Genomic DNA, 18,312 nt, shown 5'->3' on the forward strand with positions numbered 1-18,312 from the left:
CTAGGGTTACAGTTTATACAGAAAAGATAAGAAAATGGTTTTTAGTATTTAAGTTAATAAGTTGGTTCTTTGATAGTTACCTGAGCTCTAACCTGAAAAGGTGGGGTTAGTAACTGCTAAAGCTGTAGTGTTGCTATTCTTGATAATTGAATGAGAAAATGTAAAGTCCCTAATACACCTTTTTGTGAGAAAGCTGGTAAGAATCTGTCATGAAGGCTACTTGTAATTTGTTTTTCACACTATAAAAAAAAAGATGTCTGGAGATTTAATTACAACGTATATCACTAATTTAGGGTCTTCTTGAAATGTATAAACTTTTAAAATTACTATTTTCAGTTCTGAAGAATATATTATTTGAAGGTATATGAAGATGGTCACATTAAATTTATTAATGATGGAAACTTTGGTAATGTTTTTGGAAAGTGGTAGAATGACAGTCGTCAAGATTAGAATGTAGGAAATTTCTTTCTTTTGCTCACCCTTTAACAAGAGTATATGTATTACAGATTTGAAATGCTCCCCTCCACCTCCCTGTTGAATATAAATAACTATGTTAAAAACTATTATTAATGCCATTGTGTAATTATTTATTTCAAGCCGATTTTGGAGTATCAGCTAAAAACACGAGGACAATTCAGAGAAGGGATTCCTTTATTGGCACACCATATTGGTAGGTATCAGTTATTACAGATTTACAGTATTAGTCATGTCAGCAGTTTTTCTCACCCTAGAACTGGGCAGAAATCCAGAATCCTGAACTTTCTCACTGAACTACATCTCTAGCTCTTTATTTTTTTATTTTGAGGCAGGGCTTGCTAAATTGCCCAGGCTGGGCTTGAACTTGTAATTTCCACCCCAGACTCCCAGAGTGTTTGGATGATAGATGTTCGCCACTATTCATGGTCAGCAATTATTAGTCCTGATTAATTTGTCCACTTTATTTTTGTTCATTTGTCTTTTTGAGACAGGATCTTACCATGCAAGTCAGGCTGTCCTTGAACTCACTGTATAGTTCAGGCTGGCTTCAAACTCAAGGCTGTCCTCCTGCCTCAAACTCCCAAGTGTTGAGATTATAGGCATGCGCCACCACTCCTGGCTGTCTGTAATTCACTGTACTGTCTTTTGGTTTTCCACAGCTGTGTTTAATTTAAACATCTTAACTTCCAGTCCTCTCTCCTCCTAGGATGGCCCCTGAGGTGGTCATGTGTGAGACATCAAAGGACAGACCGTATGACTACAAAGCTGACGTATGGTCCCTGGGCATCACTTTAATAGAAATGGCTGAGATAGAACCACCGCATCATGAGTTAAATCCAATGCGAGTGCTGCTAAAAATAGCAAAATCCGAGCCCCCGACGCTAGCACAGCCGTCTAGATGGTAAACTGTTCCACATTGAGCTTTCTAGGAAACAAAACTTGTTCCATTCTTCTAATTTTCCAGGGGTATTTCATTTTGGGTATATGGTACAAAGACCATGTGAGTTACAAAAGTGATTGTGGATATATTTTCAAGATTTAAGGACTGTAAAAACAATTATGACTAAGTTTTCCATGTATTTGAAAATTTGAATGAGTCAGGTTCTGCGTGAAAGATGTTTTCTGCACTGTGAGAAAGTGAGGCACGTTTGTGGCTGTGGAATTTAGTACAGTAGCATTTTTGGCATACTTGTGACTATCTGACTATGTCTCAGTGACTGTGTTCCTATTTAGATTTATTTCTATTGTGTATATTCAGAAGACTAAGTTTTATAAAATTTTATTCGATTAGCTAGTTTTCTAATGTTAATACCATTCATACATAATGAAACTTAAGTATGACTTATCAAGGAATTTTCTTTGAATATCATTGTTAAAATTGTATTTTAAAGGTCTTCAAATTTTAAGGATTTTCTAAAGAAATGCTTAGAAAAGAATGTGGATGCCAGGTGGACCACATCTCAACTACTACAGGTAAAATAGGGGTAGAATGACAACAGCAAGCCATATTGTTTTAATATCTTTCAAAAAGTGCACAGATTCATCCATTGTATTCTCTTTGCATTTGAGTTTATCTACAGAAAGTCAAAATATGTAATGCAATAGTTTGAATTTGCTTCACAGACATATGCTGCAACCCCTTACGAGGCATTCAGTTTATGAGCCATTTCTCTTGTGCTTTATTTGGTTTAATTGTATTCCGTTCACTTTCATTATGTCTCTGTACTTACTAGAAAGCAGGCACCTGTGAGCAAAGACCATTAGCTAATTAATTTTTAAAAGGTGTCTTACAGTGAGAATAATGTTGGATACATATAATTGAGTTTTTAAAAATGATACTAAAGTGAATAAATTTATTTTTGGTTTATAGCTGAACCTGTTTGTATTATGTGAAGCAAAGTTTGTTAAATCAGTAATATTTATGGGCAGACAAAGAGGATACAAGTTTGGGGACAGTTACTATATTAGGAATTATTGTGTAGCTCCTGCATTGTAGTGTTTTAGATTGATCTATTTATGGGGTGGAGGAAAAGCAGGAAAAAGTTACTGTGTGTGTGCAAGTCTGTGCCTGGAGCATGCCGTTTGTGCACTGCGTATACAGAGATGGATGAAATGGCTTCTTTAAGAATATTAAAGCAATCTCTAAAACAAATAGCACAAGTATTTGTAGATACTATTCACAACTCTAAAGCTTTTTGTGATTTTACAAATTGAGGTTTTGATATGATTTATATAGATAATTGTTACTTTCTAAGAATCAGTGATATACTGACTTGCTTTAAATTTTAATTTTTGTATTATGAACTTTTCAGACAAATAAAAATACATGCACAAGGCATCAATTTTGACAAATTTTCTTCAGATTCCTAGGGAAAAAAAGCACAGATCTAGTTGTAGGCAACTATGACTATTGCAGTCCCTCTCTCTCCTTTCCTTTCCAAATACATAACCTCTTCTGAAGTTATTTGTGCTTTTCCTACATAGTGATTATTAAGGATGCGTTTTCTATGTGTTGGACACACTTTACAAAGTAGCTCAGTTGTTACAGAGCGTTCTCTTTTTAATGATCAACAGCATCCCTTTGTGACTATTGATTCCAACAAACCAATCCGAGAGCTGATTGCAGAGGCAAAGGCTGAAGTAACCGAAGAAGTTGAAGATGGCAAAGAGGAAGATGATGACGAGGAAATAGAAAATTCTCTGGTCAGTGTTGGAAAGGAAATATCCTTTAATATTAAAGTTTTTAAGAGTAGAGTTTTGGGATCTGAACCTGTATCTTGAGGATTAATACTTTTAATTTGAGAGGTGAATAGCAGAGTTGTTCCTTGCCATCCATTCTTATCATGTTTGGTTGGAAATACTATTTAACATATATTACCTGAATAATTATCATCATTTTTATAACTTCAAGTTTTACTGAATGTAGGTGTCAGACTATTGTTATATGTGTACACATTGTTTTGATCATTATCTGTTTTAACACTAAAATATATATAAAATCTTTTTTAGCCGATACCTACAAATAAGCGTGCCTCCTCTGACCTTAGTATTGCCAGCTCTGAGGAAGATAAACTTTCACAAAATGCTTGTATTTTGGAATCTGTCTCAGAAAAAACAGAACACAATGCTTCTGGAGATAAATTTAGCACCAAAGTGCTTAATGAAAAGCCTTGCCCTGGTGAACCTGAGAATGCTGTGGAGCTTGTTGGTGGAGCTGTGGCTGTGCTCCCTGACAGAGCTACAGAGCTCCCGGAAAGTGGAAGAGAGGAAAAGCGGCCCAAGCTCGATCGCCTGCCTGACACAGAAGACCAGGAAATGGCAGACATTAATTCAGTCAGTGAAGGAGAAGAGGATCATGCAGTCACTTCAGAAACAAATATTGAACATAATTTGAAACCTGAGAAAGAAAGAGATCAGGAAAAGCAACCAGTACTTGAAAATAAACTTGTAAAATCTGAAGACACCACTATTCAGACCGTGGATTTAGTATCTCAGGAGACTGGAGAAAAAGAGGTGGATATTCATATACTTGACAGTGAAGTTGTACATGCAGTGGAAGACACACATGAAAAACTGAGAAAGGATGATACAACTCAGAAAGACGTGATCAGTGATACAAGCAGTGTGGGAGAAAGAGATGAAGAAATAGGTGCTGTGCCGAAAACAGCTGAGAGCAGCGCTGAGGGTGCTCAGGGTGATGGTGGGAAAGAAACGGATGAAGGAGCCCAGATATTAATAAGTAAGGCCACAGAGGGTCCCAAGGCTAGTGGCACTGAAGAGGCTCCTCCCGTTACAGAAATCACAGAGACTAATGACACGGATCAAAAACTCGTGGAAAATACACATGAGAAACAATTACCCATCAGTTCAGAGACCACACTGGACACCAGCGAGGGACTGGGGGCGAGTGAAGGTCGGGAAGTTACCGAGTCAGGTAGCACTGAGGAAGTGGAAGTAGAAGGTGCTGTGAGTGAGACTGATGAAGAGGACGTGCAGAGTGAAACTCGAGGTGCTCCCATGGCTGTTACTCAGATGGATACAGAGAAGAACGAAACCCCGCATGAAGCGCCAGCCCAAGTGGAAGTTCAGGTTCCTGTCCCTCCGCAGCCCAGTGAGCCTCCGCCTGCTCCAATTCCCAGTATTAATATCAACTCAGAAGCTGCAGAAAATAAAGGAGAAATGGGCGCTTCATTAAACACTGAAACCATCCTGCTGCCAGAATCTGAGAGTCAAAAGGAAAATGATACTGATTCAGGCACTGGTTCCACTGCTGATAATAGCAGCATTGACTTGAATTTATCTATCTCTAGCTTCCTAAGTAAAACTAAAGACAATGGGTCAATATCTTTACAAGTAAGTGGGTGTGGGTCATTGTTTGAGGTTTTCTTTGTCATTTTGGCAATTTGGATTTTAGTGATCTCTTAAAAATGAGACACTATTAAGTCAGTGTAATAGTGACCCTCTGGATTCTTTTGCACTACTATAGTAATCAGTTAAAAGAACCAGAGAGAGATTCTGGATGCATTCTTTAAAATTTTGAATAAAACTTATTTTGAAAACCTGATACAAATGATACATTATAGTTGTTTAATTTGCATGTCTAGGTGCAAATTTAGCAGTGCTCACTAAGATATGAACTGAAAACTTAAAATAATTGTTTTTCCCCTTTTTTGTTTTGAGACATTTTAAAGTGTTTTGTTACAATATAGTTCAGGCTGGCCTTGAAGTCACTTTGTAGCTCAGGCTGACCTTTAACTCACAGTTATCCTCGTGTCTTAACTTCCTGAGTGCTGGGACTACAAGCATGCACCTCCATGCTCAGTTAAGCATGATCTCCTTTTAGAACATGTTTAGTATGTACACAATCCTTGACTTAACACTGGTTGCTACAGGTGACCAGTCTTGCTTCCTTATAGCCCTGCTGCTCCTGTGAGGACCACAGTAGGAAAGACACACAACCTAAACCTGCAACCCCAGTATACATGATCTGGTAGAGCATAATTCTTAAAATTCTAGAGTGTTTAGGCTTACCAGGGGAGCTGTGTAGAAGTCTGGGATTGGCCCAGGAATCAATATTATTAAGAAAGACACATGGAATTCCAATACAGGTGGGCCATGGAATACCCTCTGGACAATACTTCTTAGAGTCTTTGTGTTGATAAGTAACAGAGGAGAAGATTCAGAAGCAACCCAGGAAAACTGACCTTTAGTGGCAGAACTCCCAGGGCATGACTGGTCACCTTGCCACTGTACCTCAGAGGATTCCATGTCTTGCTTGGATTTTTTTTTTCTTTATTTTAGTTTACTTTGTTTCACTGACTGGAATTCTACAATCCAAAATTAATTCCACCAACCCAAGTGGATAGAAGAGCACTTTTGATATTAATGTACTGATAAAAGAGCATTTGATACCCAGAACCTTTTCAAAAACCCACCCAAGCCACACTCAGATGCATTGCTTTAGTTTTTTAAGGAATGAACCATAGGAATATTTTTCTCTGTTTTTTTTGAGACAGGGTCTCACTGTGTAGCGCAGGCTGGCCTTGAACTTGTCAGTGATCCTCTAGCCTCAGCTTCTCTGGAATTACACATATTTACCACCGTATCTGGCTCAAGGATTTCATTTCTAAGTGTTTTGTCAGTGAAAAAGCAGAGATATCTCAGAACTCACTGAAGTAAAAAAATGAAAACATAATTGACGTGTAAAAGTTTTATATGCACATCACCAAAATGCTTGTCACTGTAAAAGATTTGACTTCTTCTGTAAAGTAAATCTAAGTCAGATGAGATCTAAGGTAATATAACTGGTTTCCCAGAAGAGCGTTATCACTTTATAGTCATATTTTATAATCTTCATGGCTGTTCTGCTATTTTAGTTTTAGAAATATGTTTTCTACCTTCAGTACTCTGTTTTTAAAGCCTAATTAAAATAAAATTGTACTTAGGAAACAAGAAGACAGAAGAAAACATTGAAGAAAACACGCAAATTTATTGTCGATGGTGTAGAAGTGAGTGTCACGACGTCAAAGATAGTTACAGACAGTGATTCTAAAACTGAAGAGTTGAGGTTTCTAAGGTGAGTAGAAAAACAACTTTGCTTTTTTTTTTTTTTTTTTTTTGGCATTTTGAGATAAGAGTCTTACTATGCAGTTCAGACTGGCCTTGAACTCACTTTGTAGCGCAGGCTGGCCTCAAATTCACAGCAATCCTCCTGCCTCAGCTACCTAAGTGCTAGGATTACAGGCATGCATCACCATGCCCAGCTCTCACTTTTTGTTTAAAACAATTTTAAAGCTTTGTAAAAGCTTTGGTTCCAAGGTGTAATTTTTGCAGTCTTCTCCTTTGTCATTACTTTTGTCAGGCGTCAGGAACTTCGAGAATTAAGATTTCTTCAAAAAGAAGAGCAAAGAGCCCAACAACAGCTCAACGGCAAACTACAGCAACAACGAGAACAAATTTTCCGGCGCTTTGAGCAAGAAATGATGGTAACACCTCAGATTTCTGTACCAATTTGTCAATAATGATATTTAGTGCTTACTAAACAAACCACTAGTGGGTTTTAGAATTTGCTCTGAATCATTAGATTTTCCTGATTTTGTGTTGTATTTCTAGCCTTTATCTCTTTGGGGTTTTGAACGCCTTTTTTTAATCCTTTTTTCTTGGAAAAATCTTCCAATTTCAGTTTCGTTATCACTGGTTTGTGGTGTGACAGAGTCTTTATTTCTTCCCAGGTCAAGTCTGTCATGAAAACTTGGCAGTGCGAAGCAAAGTTCTTAGATGTGCCTATCAGTGTTGCAGTTCAGTTTTCAATTTAGAATCTGTTTGTAACCAGTCTAAAGCTAAACACTTGTCCTCAAGCCTGCTTAGTGTTAGAACTTCTTAGGGGCTTTTTCAAAGTACACTTTCTTCTCTGGATCCTATAGAAAAGGCTCCATCATTGCTACTATAGAAAACAGTGCTAATTAGTCAAGGCAAGTTGTTGCTGAGTCCTTCAATTTTTTCTTGTGTCCAAATTTTTTTTTTTTTCCAGTTCCAGGGCTCAAAGTTATAACCTTGTGCTTGCCAGGCAGGTGCTTGTGCCATTGAGCTACATCTCCAGCCCTTTTGTGTCCACAATTGAACAAGGAACTAGTAATGTGATGAAAAATATTATTATCTTAGGTGTATCACTTAGCTTATTGTAAGTTCGGAAAGAAGTGTTTGAAATAATATTCAGGGTTACATGCAGTCCTGTGTAGTTTTAGGCGGTGAGGGTTGTTTTGTGTGAAATGTGGCATCATTCATTGTATATTAGTAACTGGGATTCCTAAGAAAATCATGAGGTTTTGTTTCTATCATGTACTTTTACAGCATTTCTATTCTCTTTTGTAGGACTGTATGAAAGTTCTCTCTTTTCTCTCCAAATATTTTCCTAAATGTTTTGCATTTCAGTTTCTTAAAAAAGATTTATTTTCAAATATTTATACCTCTTTCCAAACTTACCTACTCAAGTCCTGTGCAATGTAAGTAGGAGTCTTTGGCTGAAACAGTTGATTTATAATTGCAAAGTATTGTCTCAGTAGCATAAACTGCTTATTTTAAGACTCTTAACATAGAATAAATCTTACAATGATGAACAATGTGACATTAAAATGAATTTAGATGAGTCCTTCAATTTATTAAAAATTTTTTTTGAATGAATACTGTCATTTTTCTAACTTCAGTAGTCCATAGTAACTGGGTATTCTGGGTTGTCTAAATTTTTTCAACATTCTACTACTTGTATAATGGAAGTTAAAATGTACTTTCTGAAAATTTTCTAAATACTGTAGGGTATTTGATTTGTTTAGAATGAAAAGGTTATGTCATATCACTTAATTTAAATGCTAGCTATGTGCTTTTACTAAATATCTTCACTCTAATGAGTTAATGTGCATGATAAAATCATCTTAAGCTGCCACATTTTACAGAGTAAAAAGCGACAATATGACCAAGAAATTGAGAATCTAGAAAAGCAGCAGAAACAGACTATTGAACGACTAGAACAAGAGCACACAAATCGCTTGCGAGATGAAGCCAAGCGCATTAAAGGAGAACAAGAAAAAGAACTGTCCAAATTTCAGAATATATTAAAGAATCGGAAGAAAGAGGTACGTCCAACTACCATTTTCAGTTATTAGAACTATTTTTAAAGTGTACATTTAGGACTACCTGAGGAAATAGGAGCAGTACCTGATAGCTGAACACCATTTATTCCGTCATTCTGTCTTCCCACTGGAATAGGGTGCAGCAGTAAGACCAGGGGTCATCCTCGTGTTACTGCTGAGAAGACTGGAGAAAGAGGCTTTCGTGGCATAGTCAAGTTCATAAACCACCAGTCTAGAATACCTAGTCTAGCTAAACCCTAATGAAGTCTTCAAATTGTCTAATCCATATTCCAGTCTCCTAGTCCTTATTTATTATCCAGTAAACCTTACATCACTGGTATTTGCCAGTGGTAGCAGTAGTTTATTTTCATATTTTTTGTCTTTAATTCATACTTTTAGCACATTTTTTGGAGTAACTTGAAATTTAAAATAATAACTATAAGCTTAACAAATTGGGAGGTACTTTGAGGAACTGAAAGTATAAAATAACTGTACATCAGTTGATGAGGATTTTTTTTAATCTTTCCTAATGTGATCCCAAACTGTTACAGAATTTATTTGCAGTAATATTTTCTGTGAAAGATTATCATTGATTCATAAGAATGATTTCAGAGATCATGTTATGGTTTATTCTATATCTTCAAAATAGGAGGTGAATTTATCTTTTAATGTTACAAAAGATCCCAGGGAAAAAATTATAAATAACTCTATTAGGATTAGAATTTAAAAATCTCAACCAAATTAGTGATATATTTTCATTTTTGTTACCCAGCATAATCACTCAGATACATTGACTTTGACATTTAAATTATGGAGAAAAAAGTTAGAAACTATGTAAAATTCCTTACACCTGCTGTTCTTCACATATGAACAACCTCCCAATCTACTGAGCTTTAAAAGTGTACTCGAGTTGTGCTAAATAGAATAGAGTTGAATGTTAGTTAAAAACAGTGTTGATATATAATTTTACTTTATATGGCTACTATTTCTAAAAATTAACTTCGTTACCATTTATTATGTTTCATATACAGTCATTCTAACGTTATAGTAATATTTTTTAATTTTACTAAAATTATGGGTAGTTTTTTCCAGGAATTATTCCTTATATCAGATTAAATTAAAACTTTTTCATTTAAGTATATGAGTTAATTCTAAAATAATAGGTTTCTAGTCAGTTACTGTTTTGAGTTGAGTTTTAGCTAGTCAACATGTTTAAAATCATGTTATGCATATTTTAAATAATTGCGTATTTTTTCTTTATTGCTATATTTCTTGCATTTGGGGAGTCTCTTTCTTTTATTGGTGATTTGGTTTCATGAGGGATTCCTGGTGGGAAATTTAAATACACTATGTTAAATCAGAATCAGTCTTTCTGACCATTGATGGCATGTGGTGATTTGGAATCTGGTTTCTTTTGGTGCTTCTACTTGTAAACACATGATTATTTTTCATAGTTGGATTATAGAGCCATTGTAAAGGGAATTCACAGCTAGGGTTTTGAAATGATTGAAAGAAGGAACTATAAAATGTACTATATCTGGCATCATAACTCCGAGTTCTCTAAACTTACTTAAAGTGTTTATGTTAGTGATTTAAAGTTGACAAGCCTGGCTTAAATTGTTAGCAAAGGAGAACATTCCTGTCACCCTAAAAGCCTTATCACACTGTAAAAAGGTGTTTTAGGGAAAAAGTTTAGTACCTGTTTGTTTCTCCTTTGCAAATTCTGAGACATTTCCTTTTTTTTTTCTTCTCCCCCCTGCCAAGTTTCACTAAGTGGATTTCATGTACAAGTATTTCTTTGGTATTATCAAGCCAGTTATAAAAATTTGCACTGTTATAAGTGGCATTAGTTTTTCGTATGTTCACTGTTTCAGACAATATCAGTGTAATTTTATGGTCTTTTTAAAGGTCAGTTGAGTTTATCATCTGTAGTTCAGCAGTAGTGCTACAAATAACCATTCACGGATTGCCTTTGTTTCTTTAAAATATGTGGTTAATTAAGCAACTAATTAACCTTTATGTGCTTCGTGTCCCTTTCTGCACTGAAATTAAGCATGCTCTATCCTTTTATTCTTTTCACCAAACTAACACACTAATGCATGTTGAAAGGAACTTTTAAATGGCTTTAATACTTGACTTGTAGCTTGTCTGCTCACATAATTGCTTGCTGTGGAGAAAGCATTATTTCCCCACTTCCTGCATGCTTATACACTGTAGGTTTTAAATGAAGTGGAGAAAGCACCCAAAGATCTGAGAAAAGAGCTCATGAAACGCAGGAAAGAGGAGCTTGCACAAAGCCAGCATGTTCAGGTAACAGCAGCAGCTTAACGCTACTAAAACAGAAGGCAGCATTTTCTCACGGCTCAGCAGATCTGGCGGAGAGGGTAGATTTTTAACTGTAGTTATTATGTGGTGAATTTTTCCTCATCCCGATTCGCAAGATCTTTCTTTTAGTGCTAAATTCACACTGTAGACGATATTGAACTTACTACTATGAAAGTGAGTGGATTATTTAGAAAGTTGAATCCAGGTGAAAGAAGCAAATACGTTAATGCCAGTGTTTTACAGAAACATTTTTAGGATAGAAAAGGGATGAATATATAAACACTGTGCTGAGGAAAAGGATGCCTGTTGGGCTATTACTTCTCTAAAGTTCGAAACTGGGATAAAAATGGTAAGTGGTAATGTTAAATGGTAGATTAAACATTACTTTCAAGCTTGACGACCACATAAGCAACTTTAGAATCAGAATTTGACAGGACATGGTGGCACATATGTCTGATCCCAGCATACAGGAGGCTGAGGCAGGAGGATCACCATGAGTTCAGGGCCAGCATGGACTACATAGTAAGACCCTGTCTCAAAAAACCAGTTAACAGATCAGATTTTAAATATTGAGTGTTTTTCTTTTTGATGTGTGAGCACACTATTTTACTTATATGGAGTTAAGGAAATTTGATTTTAGATTATGATAAGGTTTTATCATAAGGTGGGTGACTTTTTTATTTATATTTTATATTAATATTTTTAACTGAATTTCCCTATTTGACTTTACAAGGTCTTTTATACTAAAGAGGTTGAATCTTTTAATTAATTAGGAGTTCATACTAAAGGCAAAGGTAGAGAAATGCACTCAATTTTTAGTTAGAAATGTTAATAAAAAGAAGAGATACGAAGTATATATTAATTACTGGTTTAAATTAGTCTTTTAATATGGTTTTATGCAGTTTTTAAAAGTGGTCCCAAACTTTTACCACTAGGGACCATGACTTAGATTGCTATAATTATTATTATTATTTTGTCAAGTAAGTTATTTTTAAACTGTCATTTGTCACTGTCATTTCAGAGAAGAGAATATGCTATGAAAAATAAGGAAATTGTTATTTTAGAATTAAAAATTTAGTGAAGCTGGCTTATTTGAATAAAATCAGTTTGCTTTGCTTTTTATTTTGCTTGCCATGAGCCAGTGAAACATCTCTGCCTTGAGCTGCTGTGGGAGCCGCTAATTTAAAATGACAGTGACACACCCGGCATTTACTGTGTGTGTCTGCACTCACTGCATCACACAGCACTATTGCAGAGATGGTGGGAGCAAGCCTAGGCAGGGCGAGCACTCTTAGGGGCACTCCAATCCTAGTGATGAGACCAGGCTTCGTGCAGACAGGACAGGTCAGCGTCTGCACTTCATGCCAGAGCCCCTGAGCCCACCACGCTGCGCTGCCCTCAGCTGGAAGGGGCTGGCTCCGCACCTCACCTGAGCTCTCACACATTCGGGCTAGTGGTTGGCCGGGTCTCCCTGAAACAGTGCAGAGGAAACCCTGCCTTGCCACAATTTGACCTTTGGTTAATTTGGCTTCCAAACCGGGTAGTGAGTGACACTGTGGTCTTGCCTTGTGAAGGAGCACAGACTTCTCTATTCTGATGGGTAATGCATCAAACTTAGGGGGAAATGGAGAATTCCAGGTGACCCAAGGCTTTGATAAGTCTTTGCTGACTAAAAGGGGCTACCCTATGTTTTTCCAACTAAAACTGAAAGTAGTAGTAATGTTTTCCTGTAAATTGTACAGTTTAGACTGTAACAGATTTCAAAAGTATTTGCTTATCCCTGAGAGGTCACTAAAACTTGATAACTTTATAGTCTAAATCTTTTTTGAGAATTCATTGATAAGAGCTATGTAGCTGTGGGGCTAGGAGGTTTTTGAAACCTAATGCAGTGGTTGTCAGACTGTTCTTCCAGAAGCTGTTAACAGGCAAGGGTTGTGGGTCTGTGAGCTCCTGCTTCTACTTCAACTAAACCCATATTACGTTTCATGTGTTTTGAATAGACTTTTTGGGTGAATTTTTAAAACAGGAGGTTCTGCTGGTTTAAAAAAAACAACAGCAACACACTAGAGTTTGGAAGTCCAAATCTTCCATTCTACAGATGAGAAAGAATCCCTTCTGGTAATTGAATTGACTTGATTTAGGTTTCTAGAAACTAAACATAACTTTTATGTAATTATTCCTGACATTTGCAGAAAGTCACTCAGTACATTCTCACCTGCGAGGTGCACTGTATTCTGATCCACAGGGTGTTGCTCAGGTCATGATTCAGTCTTTTCAGTTGTCATCCTGTGCAGTCTTCAACGCCCAAATGCAGGATGTAAGTCCCTTGTGCCTGTGGAGGATGCTTCTGCTCCCTGCTCTTCCTTTGGCTCACATGTGCCTTTCTGGTGTTGACTCCATTTTCTAAAGCCTGGAGAACTAATGGTGATTATGTCAGTGATGATCACACTGTTAGTGACTGACATGAACGTTATGATGCGGTGTCCTTCAGAGAGTTTTCTCATCTGATTCTCACCACCACCATCCTGACATGGGATAAAACATATCCTTCTTACAGGTGAAGAAGTCAGGACACGGAAGGCTGAGTGGTCTGTGTAAAGCCACTTAAGGGATTAATGATGGAGCTGGACATAGAGCACTTAAAATAGTGTTCTTTTCTAAATTTACCACACCACGAATTTTAATTTGAGACTTTCATCTTTTTAAAGAAAAGTAGGGGCCTGGGGATATAGCTCAGTGGCATAAGTGTCTGCCTGGCAAGTGCAAGGTTCTGAGTTCGATCCCCAGTACCCTGCCCCAAAAGTAAAGATAACAGATAAGTAAAATATCTTCTCAGTAATATTTTATAAGTTTTGCACATGTGAGAAATTGAGTGCTGTGATTAGATTTTTATCTTTGTGTGAAGTGATGTTTTGATTGCTTATGTTTATGTCAATGTTTTAATTATGGATATGGTCAGAAAATTCATGCTAAATAGTGATCTTTAATTCCAATTAGCTCTAGTTTCCGTTTATTCGCTTGTCAGTACTGAACAGTGAGTTGCTATTCTTGGTACGCCAGTTTTAATTAAAGTCTGGAGTTTCAGACTGTATTCTTTCTTACAGTTTTCATACAGGAAAAGTAGCTCATTTATAATTTTTGTATGTGATGTTTGATATGCACAGCTTTGATTTCAACTGCTCTTTCTCTCCCTCTTGAAATTAGACTTAAAAAATTATTGGAAGATGTTTCACTCTTTACAGTCTTCTAAAGGAGTTAGCAAAACAAGGATTTTTTTTAAATGGGAGACATTATAAAATACAATTACTTTTCTGATCATTACCATTTGGAGTAAGTCTTTTGAGTTAAGGTATTCAAATTCTGTATAAATAACCCAATGTATCATAACCTCTTTTTAGTTTTCTAAAACCCAAAGTTGTAGTTTTGGTTCTTAGTTATTTAACTAATAGGATAAATTCCTTATCAGAGGGGCTGGGGATTTAGCTCAGCGGCATAAGCGCCTGCCTTGCAAGCAGGCAGTCGTGAGTTCGATCCCTGGTACCGATAAAAAGGAAAAAGACAAAAAAAAAAAAATCCTTATCAGAATTTAAATTTGTATTTGTATAAGGAAGTCTTTCTACAGTTTATGTGAGTGTTTTTAAAAATGACTTTTGGCCTTGCTAGTTCATTGATTGTTGTTGTCTGCTGTGTTATTTCTGGTGACAGAGTCCATGTTTTTTTTTTAAGGTGAATATAATTTGTGCAGTCTTTTTGGAATGTAAGATTTCTCTTAGTCCCTAAAAGTAATTTCTAGTTACATTATTCCATTATGAATTCCATTTCTAGTGTATAAATCCCATTATGAATGTATTATACTTGACTTTTGAAGTTAAAAAATTTAACGAGAACACAATAGTACTAAAGTTTCATTCCTTTTAAGGGAAATAGATTAATTTGTGTGTAAGGAACCTTACTCAAATAGCTTTTAGCTTTAATATAAACAATTCTTTGTGTCTTGACTATGTAGTTATTCAGACCTTGCTTACTTACTCCACTGTAAGCAGCTGGGTGCTTGGCAGACTCCAGCTGTTAGGAACCACTTCCACACGTCAGTTTCTATGGCTTCCCAGTGTGTGCTAAGTGTGGTAGTGGCACAGGTGTAATCCTAGCACTCGGAGGCGGAGGCAGGAGGATTACCATGAGTTTGAAGCCAGCCTGAACTACATAATGAGACCCTGTCTCAACAAACACACAAACAAAAAACCCAACAAAAAACCAAAAGAAGCCCCCCCAAAAAACCTGCCTACCTTGATTTTTACTTGTTGATCCTTACTTTATTTCCCAGAGCAGCTCAATACCAGTTCTGTTTGTTCCTGTGTAGCCATTGGAGCTCTTCTTTTTTCTTTTTCTGTCTTTTTGAGATAGGGTCTCTCTATTTGGTTCAGGTTGGCCTTGAGCTCACTTTGTAGCCCAGGCTGGTCTCATAACGATCCTCCTGCCTCAGCCTCCCCAGTGCTGGGATTACAGGTGTGCACCACCACACCCAGCTATTGGAACCCTTCTTTACCCTAAATGTTAGCTGCTTCAGGCCACACTTCTGTAGTCCTTTTGCTCATTGTTATAAGGCATGGTTTCTGGGACCTTTATCCTAGCTCTGAGTTTCTGTGGTATACTTTGGAACTAGTGATGTGTGATACTAAGGGAAGGGACTGACACTTGAAGACCATTGGTACTAGGGATCAGTGTAATAAGAGTTGTAACTAGTACAGTGTCCAGAATTTATTAAATGCTTAGTGAAAGTTTTCTTTGAATTGAACTCATCTAATCTGAGAAGCTGAACTGAATTCTTACCTTGGGCAGACACAGATATATTATGGTAATATGACCAAAATTTACGTAGATAAGAAATTACACTCACTTTATTTACTATAAAGATGTGGAGGCACACAGTTGTAATTCCAGCATTCAAGAGGCTGAGGCAGGAAGATTGCTGTGAGTTTGAGCATAAACTTGACAAATTGTATGTACTCAGTATTTGTTGAATGAATTAGTAAATTCCAAACATGGTGGTAGAATTTCATGACTGTAGGAGTCTTGCTTGTAGACTTAAAGCATGTAACTCCCTTTGCTAGTTCTTCTAGTTCATATTTCTGTAGCCATATAGTACTTTTTTTTTTTTTAAATTGGTACTGGGGATTGAGCTCATGACCACGTGCTTGCAAGGCAGGCGTTTATGCTGCTGAGCTAAATCCCCGGCCCCTAATCATATAGTACTTCTAATTAAATCCTCAAATGATTGTTCTTCCTTTCAGGCTTAGGCTATAGAGAATTCATTTTCTTCTGTTAGTGCAGTCGTGGTATTTTTTCCTTACTCTTTTCAACTTAGAAAAATAGAGTTTAAAATTCTGATGTCTTTTCTACTTCTAGCTCATTATCTCTTCTTCCTGAAAGGCACTTCTGGTTTATTCTTGTTCTAGTCATGCAAAAGTGGAATAAAGAGTTTTACAAGTTGTAATTTTATTGTTTTCTCAATGCTGTTAATGTCCTAAGGCGTTTTAATTATGAATGGGCTACAAACTTTTTTGTGTGTATTGTTCTTAATAGTGAATTGAGAATATTTCATATTACAATATGAAATATTGTACATATTACAATATGAAATATTCTCAATTCACTATTGGGTTTTTCCCAATATTGTTTTTTTCCCAAGTTGGATTAGATGACTGCTATGTCCATATTATATATGTACTGTATAGTTTTAGTGATTTTAAAACCCTGCTAACTTTGTAAACTTGGTTTAGAAGTCAGTGGTTATTGAGCTCAGCAGTGGAATGGTTGTCTAGCATGTTTGGTGCATTGGATTCGATGCTCAGCACCACAAAAATAAATACATAGATCTTACTAAGTACTAATATATATGGTCACATGCTTGAATACTTATTAACTGGTGGTTCACTGTGTCTAATAGGAACAAGATTTTGTTCAGAAGCAACAACAAGAATTAGATGGCTCCCTTAAAAAGATCATCCAACAACAGAAGGCAGAATTGGCCAACATTGAGAGGGAGTGCCTGAATAACAAACAGCAGCTCATGAGAGGTGTGTGAGATTCCACAGCACGTGTCTATACATGTGTAACCACGCCGCAGAAACATTACTGAGATACAGCTGGGAAATTATTTGCATGCTTTCTTTTGCCAGAATGGTAACTGAAAAGATAAAGAAAATCATGTGAATAAGAAAAGCTACAGTTAAGAATTACTGCAAGATATGGTTCCTTTATGACAGTGGATGTGAATGGAAATATATACTTAAAACAGGCTGCAGTGTGGCTCAGTGGTAGATGCGGTAGTTAGCTGCACGCAACCATGAGTTGATCCCCACTACCACTATACAAAACCAAAACAACAAAGGCCGACTACCTGCCAGGTGACGCACCAGGAATACATCTGAATAACTTTATAGTTCCAGTTTATAATTTGGTTTAGTTAGTAGCAACCTGATGGAATAAATGGAATTTAAAGTATTCCCCCTACAAATCAGCTTTTATTTATTTATTTTTAATAATGACAAAATGGAATTGTGGTGTTTATAGAAAGATATTTCCAGTTTATGAGATGTTAAAATAGAAAGAAAAGCGGTAATAGGTATTAGTCTTCACATTGGTAACATTTTATTTTTAGCATAGAATGTCAGTTTATGTGTAAAAGGTAACATATATTGGATATTTTTCTGTAAATCTTAAAGTGAAGAGTGAAGTGCTTTAGTAAAAAGAACCAAGTAACATTTGAAAATTGCTTCATTCCAGCTCGAGAAGCTGCAATTTGGGAGCTTGAAGAAAGACACTTACAAGAAAAGCACCAGCTACTCAAACAGCAACTCAAGGACCAGTACTTCATGCAACGGCATCAGCTACTTAAGCGCCACGAGAAGGTTAAAGAAAGCTGTCTAATTTTTGTGTTCATTTTAAAGTTTACAGAGACAGTTTTTATGTTTCTTAGAGAATGAATTTTTTATTTCATTTATCTTAAAATTTCTTCAGTGAGCTTTAATTAATTGTATGTTGATCGTGACTGCAAACTTCCACAACTTACAGGGAGAGTAATTAATTACAGTGCGTAATGGCCTATGTCAGTGACGGTGAACTTTTTAGACCTTCTGATAATAACCAGCCAGCTTCGGTGCATGTGCCACAGGCTCACTGCCACCAAAAATTGGATATCCATTTTATATCTCAGAGATAGCTATTTTAGCACCAGTTATGGTTCAAGTATTTACAAATGTGGATGCCCTTTACTTAGAGAATTTCAATAAAAGGTTATCACTAATTACTTTTCTTAAAATTAGTTTTTGCTAATGTTTTGCTGGTCACTGCAAAAAGGTAACAAGTGTCCATGAGAACCAGC

At 36.4% G+C, this 18,312-nt stretch overlaps 1 protein-coding gene across 2 annotated transcripts in view; it reads left to right on the forward strand.

Moving 5' to 3' along the window:
• Window positions 1-18,312, forward strand: part of Slk (STE20 like kinase) — a 60,737-nt gene that overhangs the window by 33,767 nt on the left and 8,658 nt on the right. The window contains 11 exon segments of one of the 2 annotated variants that reach the window (NM_001173020.2): window positions 598-670; window positions 1,184-1,378; window positions 1,869-1,950; window positions 3,052-3,180; window positions 3,487-4,830; window positions 6,423-6,553; window positions 6,839-6,962; window positions 8,427-8,606; window positions 10,821-10,913; window positions 16,876-17,005; window positions 17,715-17,839. In NM_001173020.2, coding sequence (NP_001166491.2) covers window positions 598-670; window positions 1,184-1,378; window positions 1,869-1,950; window positions 3,052-3,180; window positions 3,487-4,830; window positions 6,423-6,553; window positions 6,839-6,962; window positions 8,427-8,606; window positions 10,821-10,913; window positions 16,876-17,005; window positions 17,715-17,839 — 2,606 coding nt within the window. 2 annotated transcript variants of the gene reach the window in all.

This window comes from Cavia porcellus, unplaced genomic scaffold, assembly GCF_034190915.1.
Source record: "Cavia porcellus strain 051 isolate PalLab524CR breed Dunkin Hartley unplaced genomic scaffold, mCavPor4.1 scaffold_2, whole genome shotgun sequence".
Taxonomy (NCBI): Eukaryota; Metazoa; Chordata; class Mammalia; order Rodentia; family Caviidae; genus Cavia; species Cavia porcellus.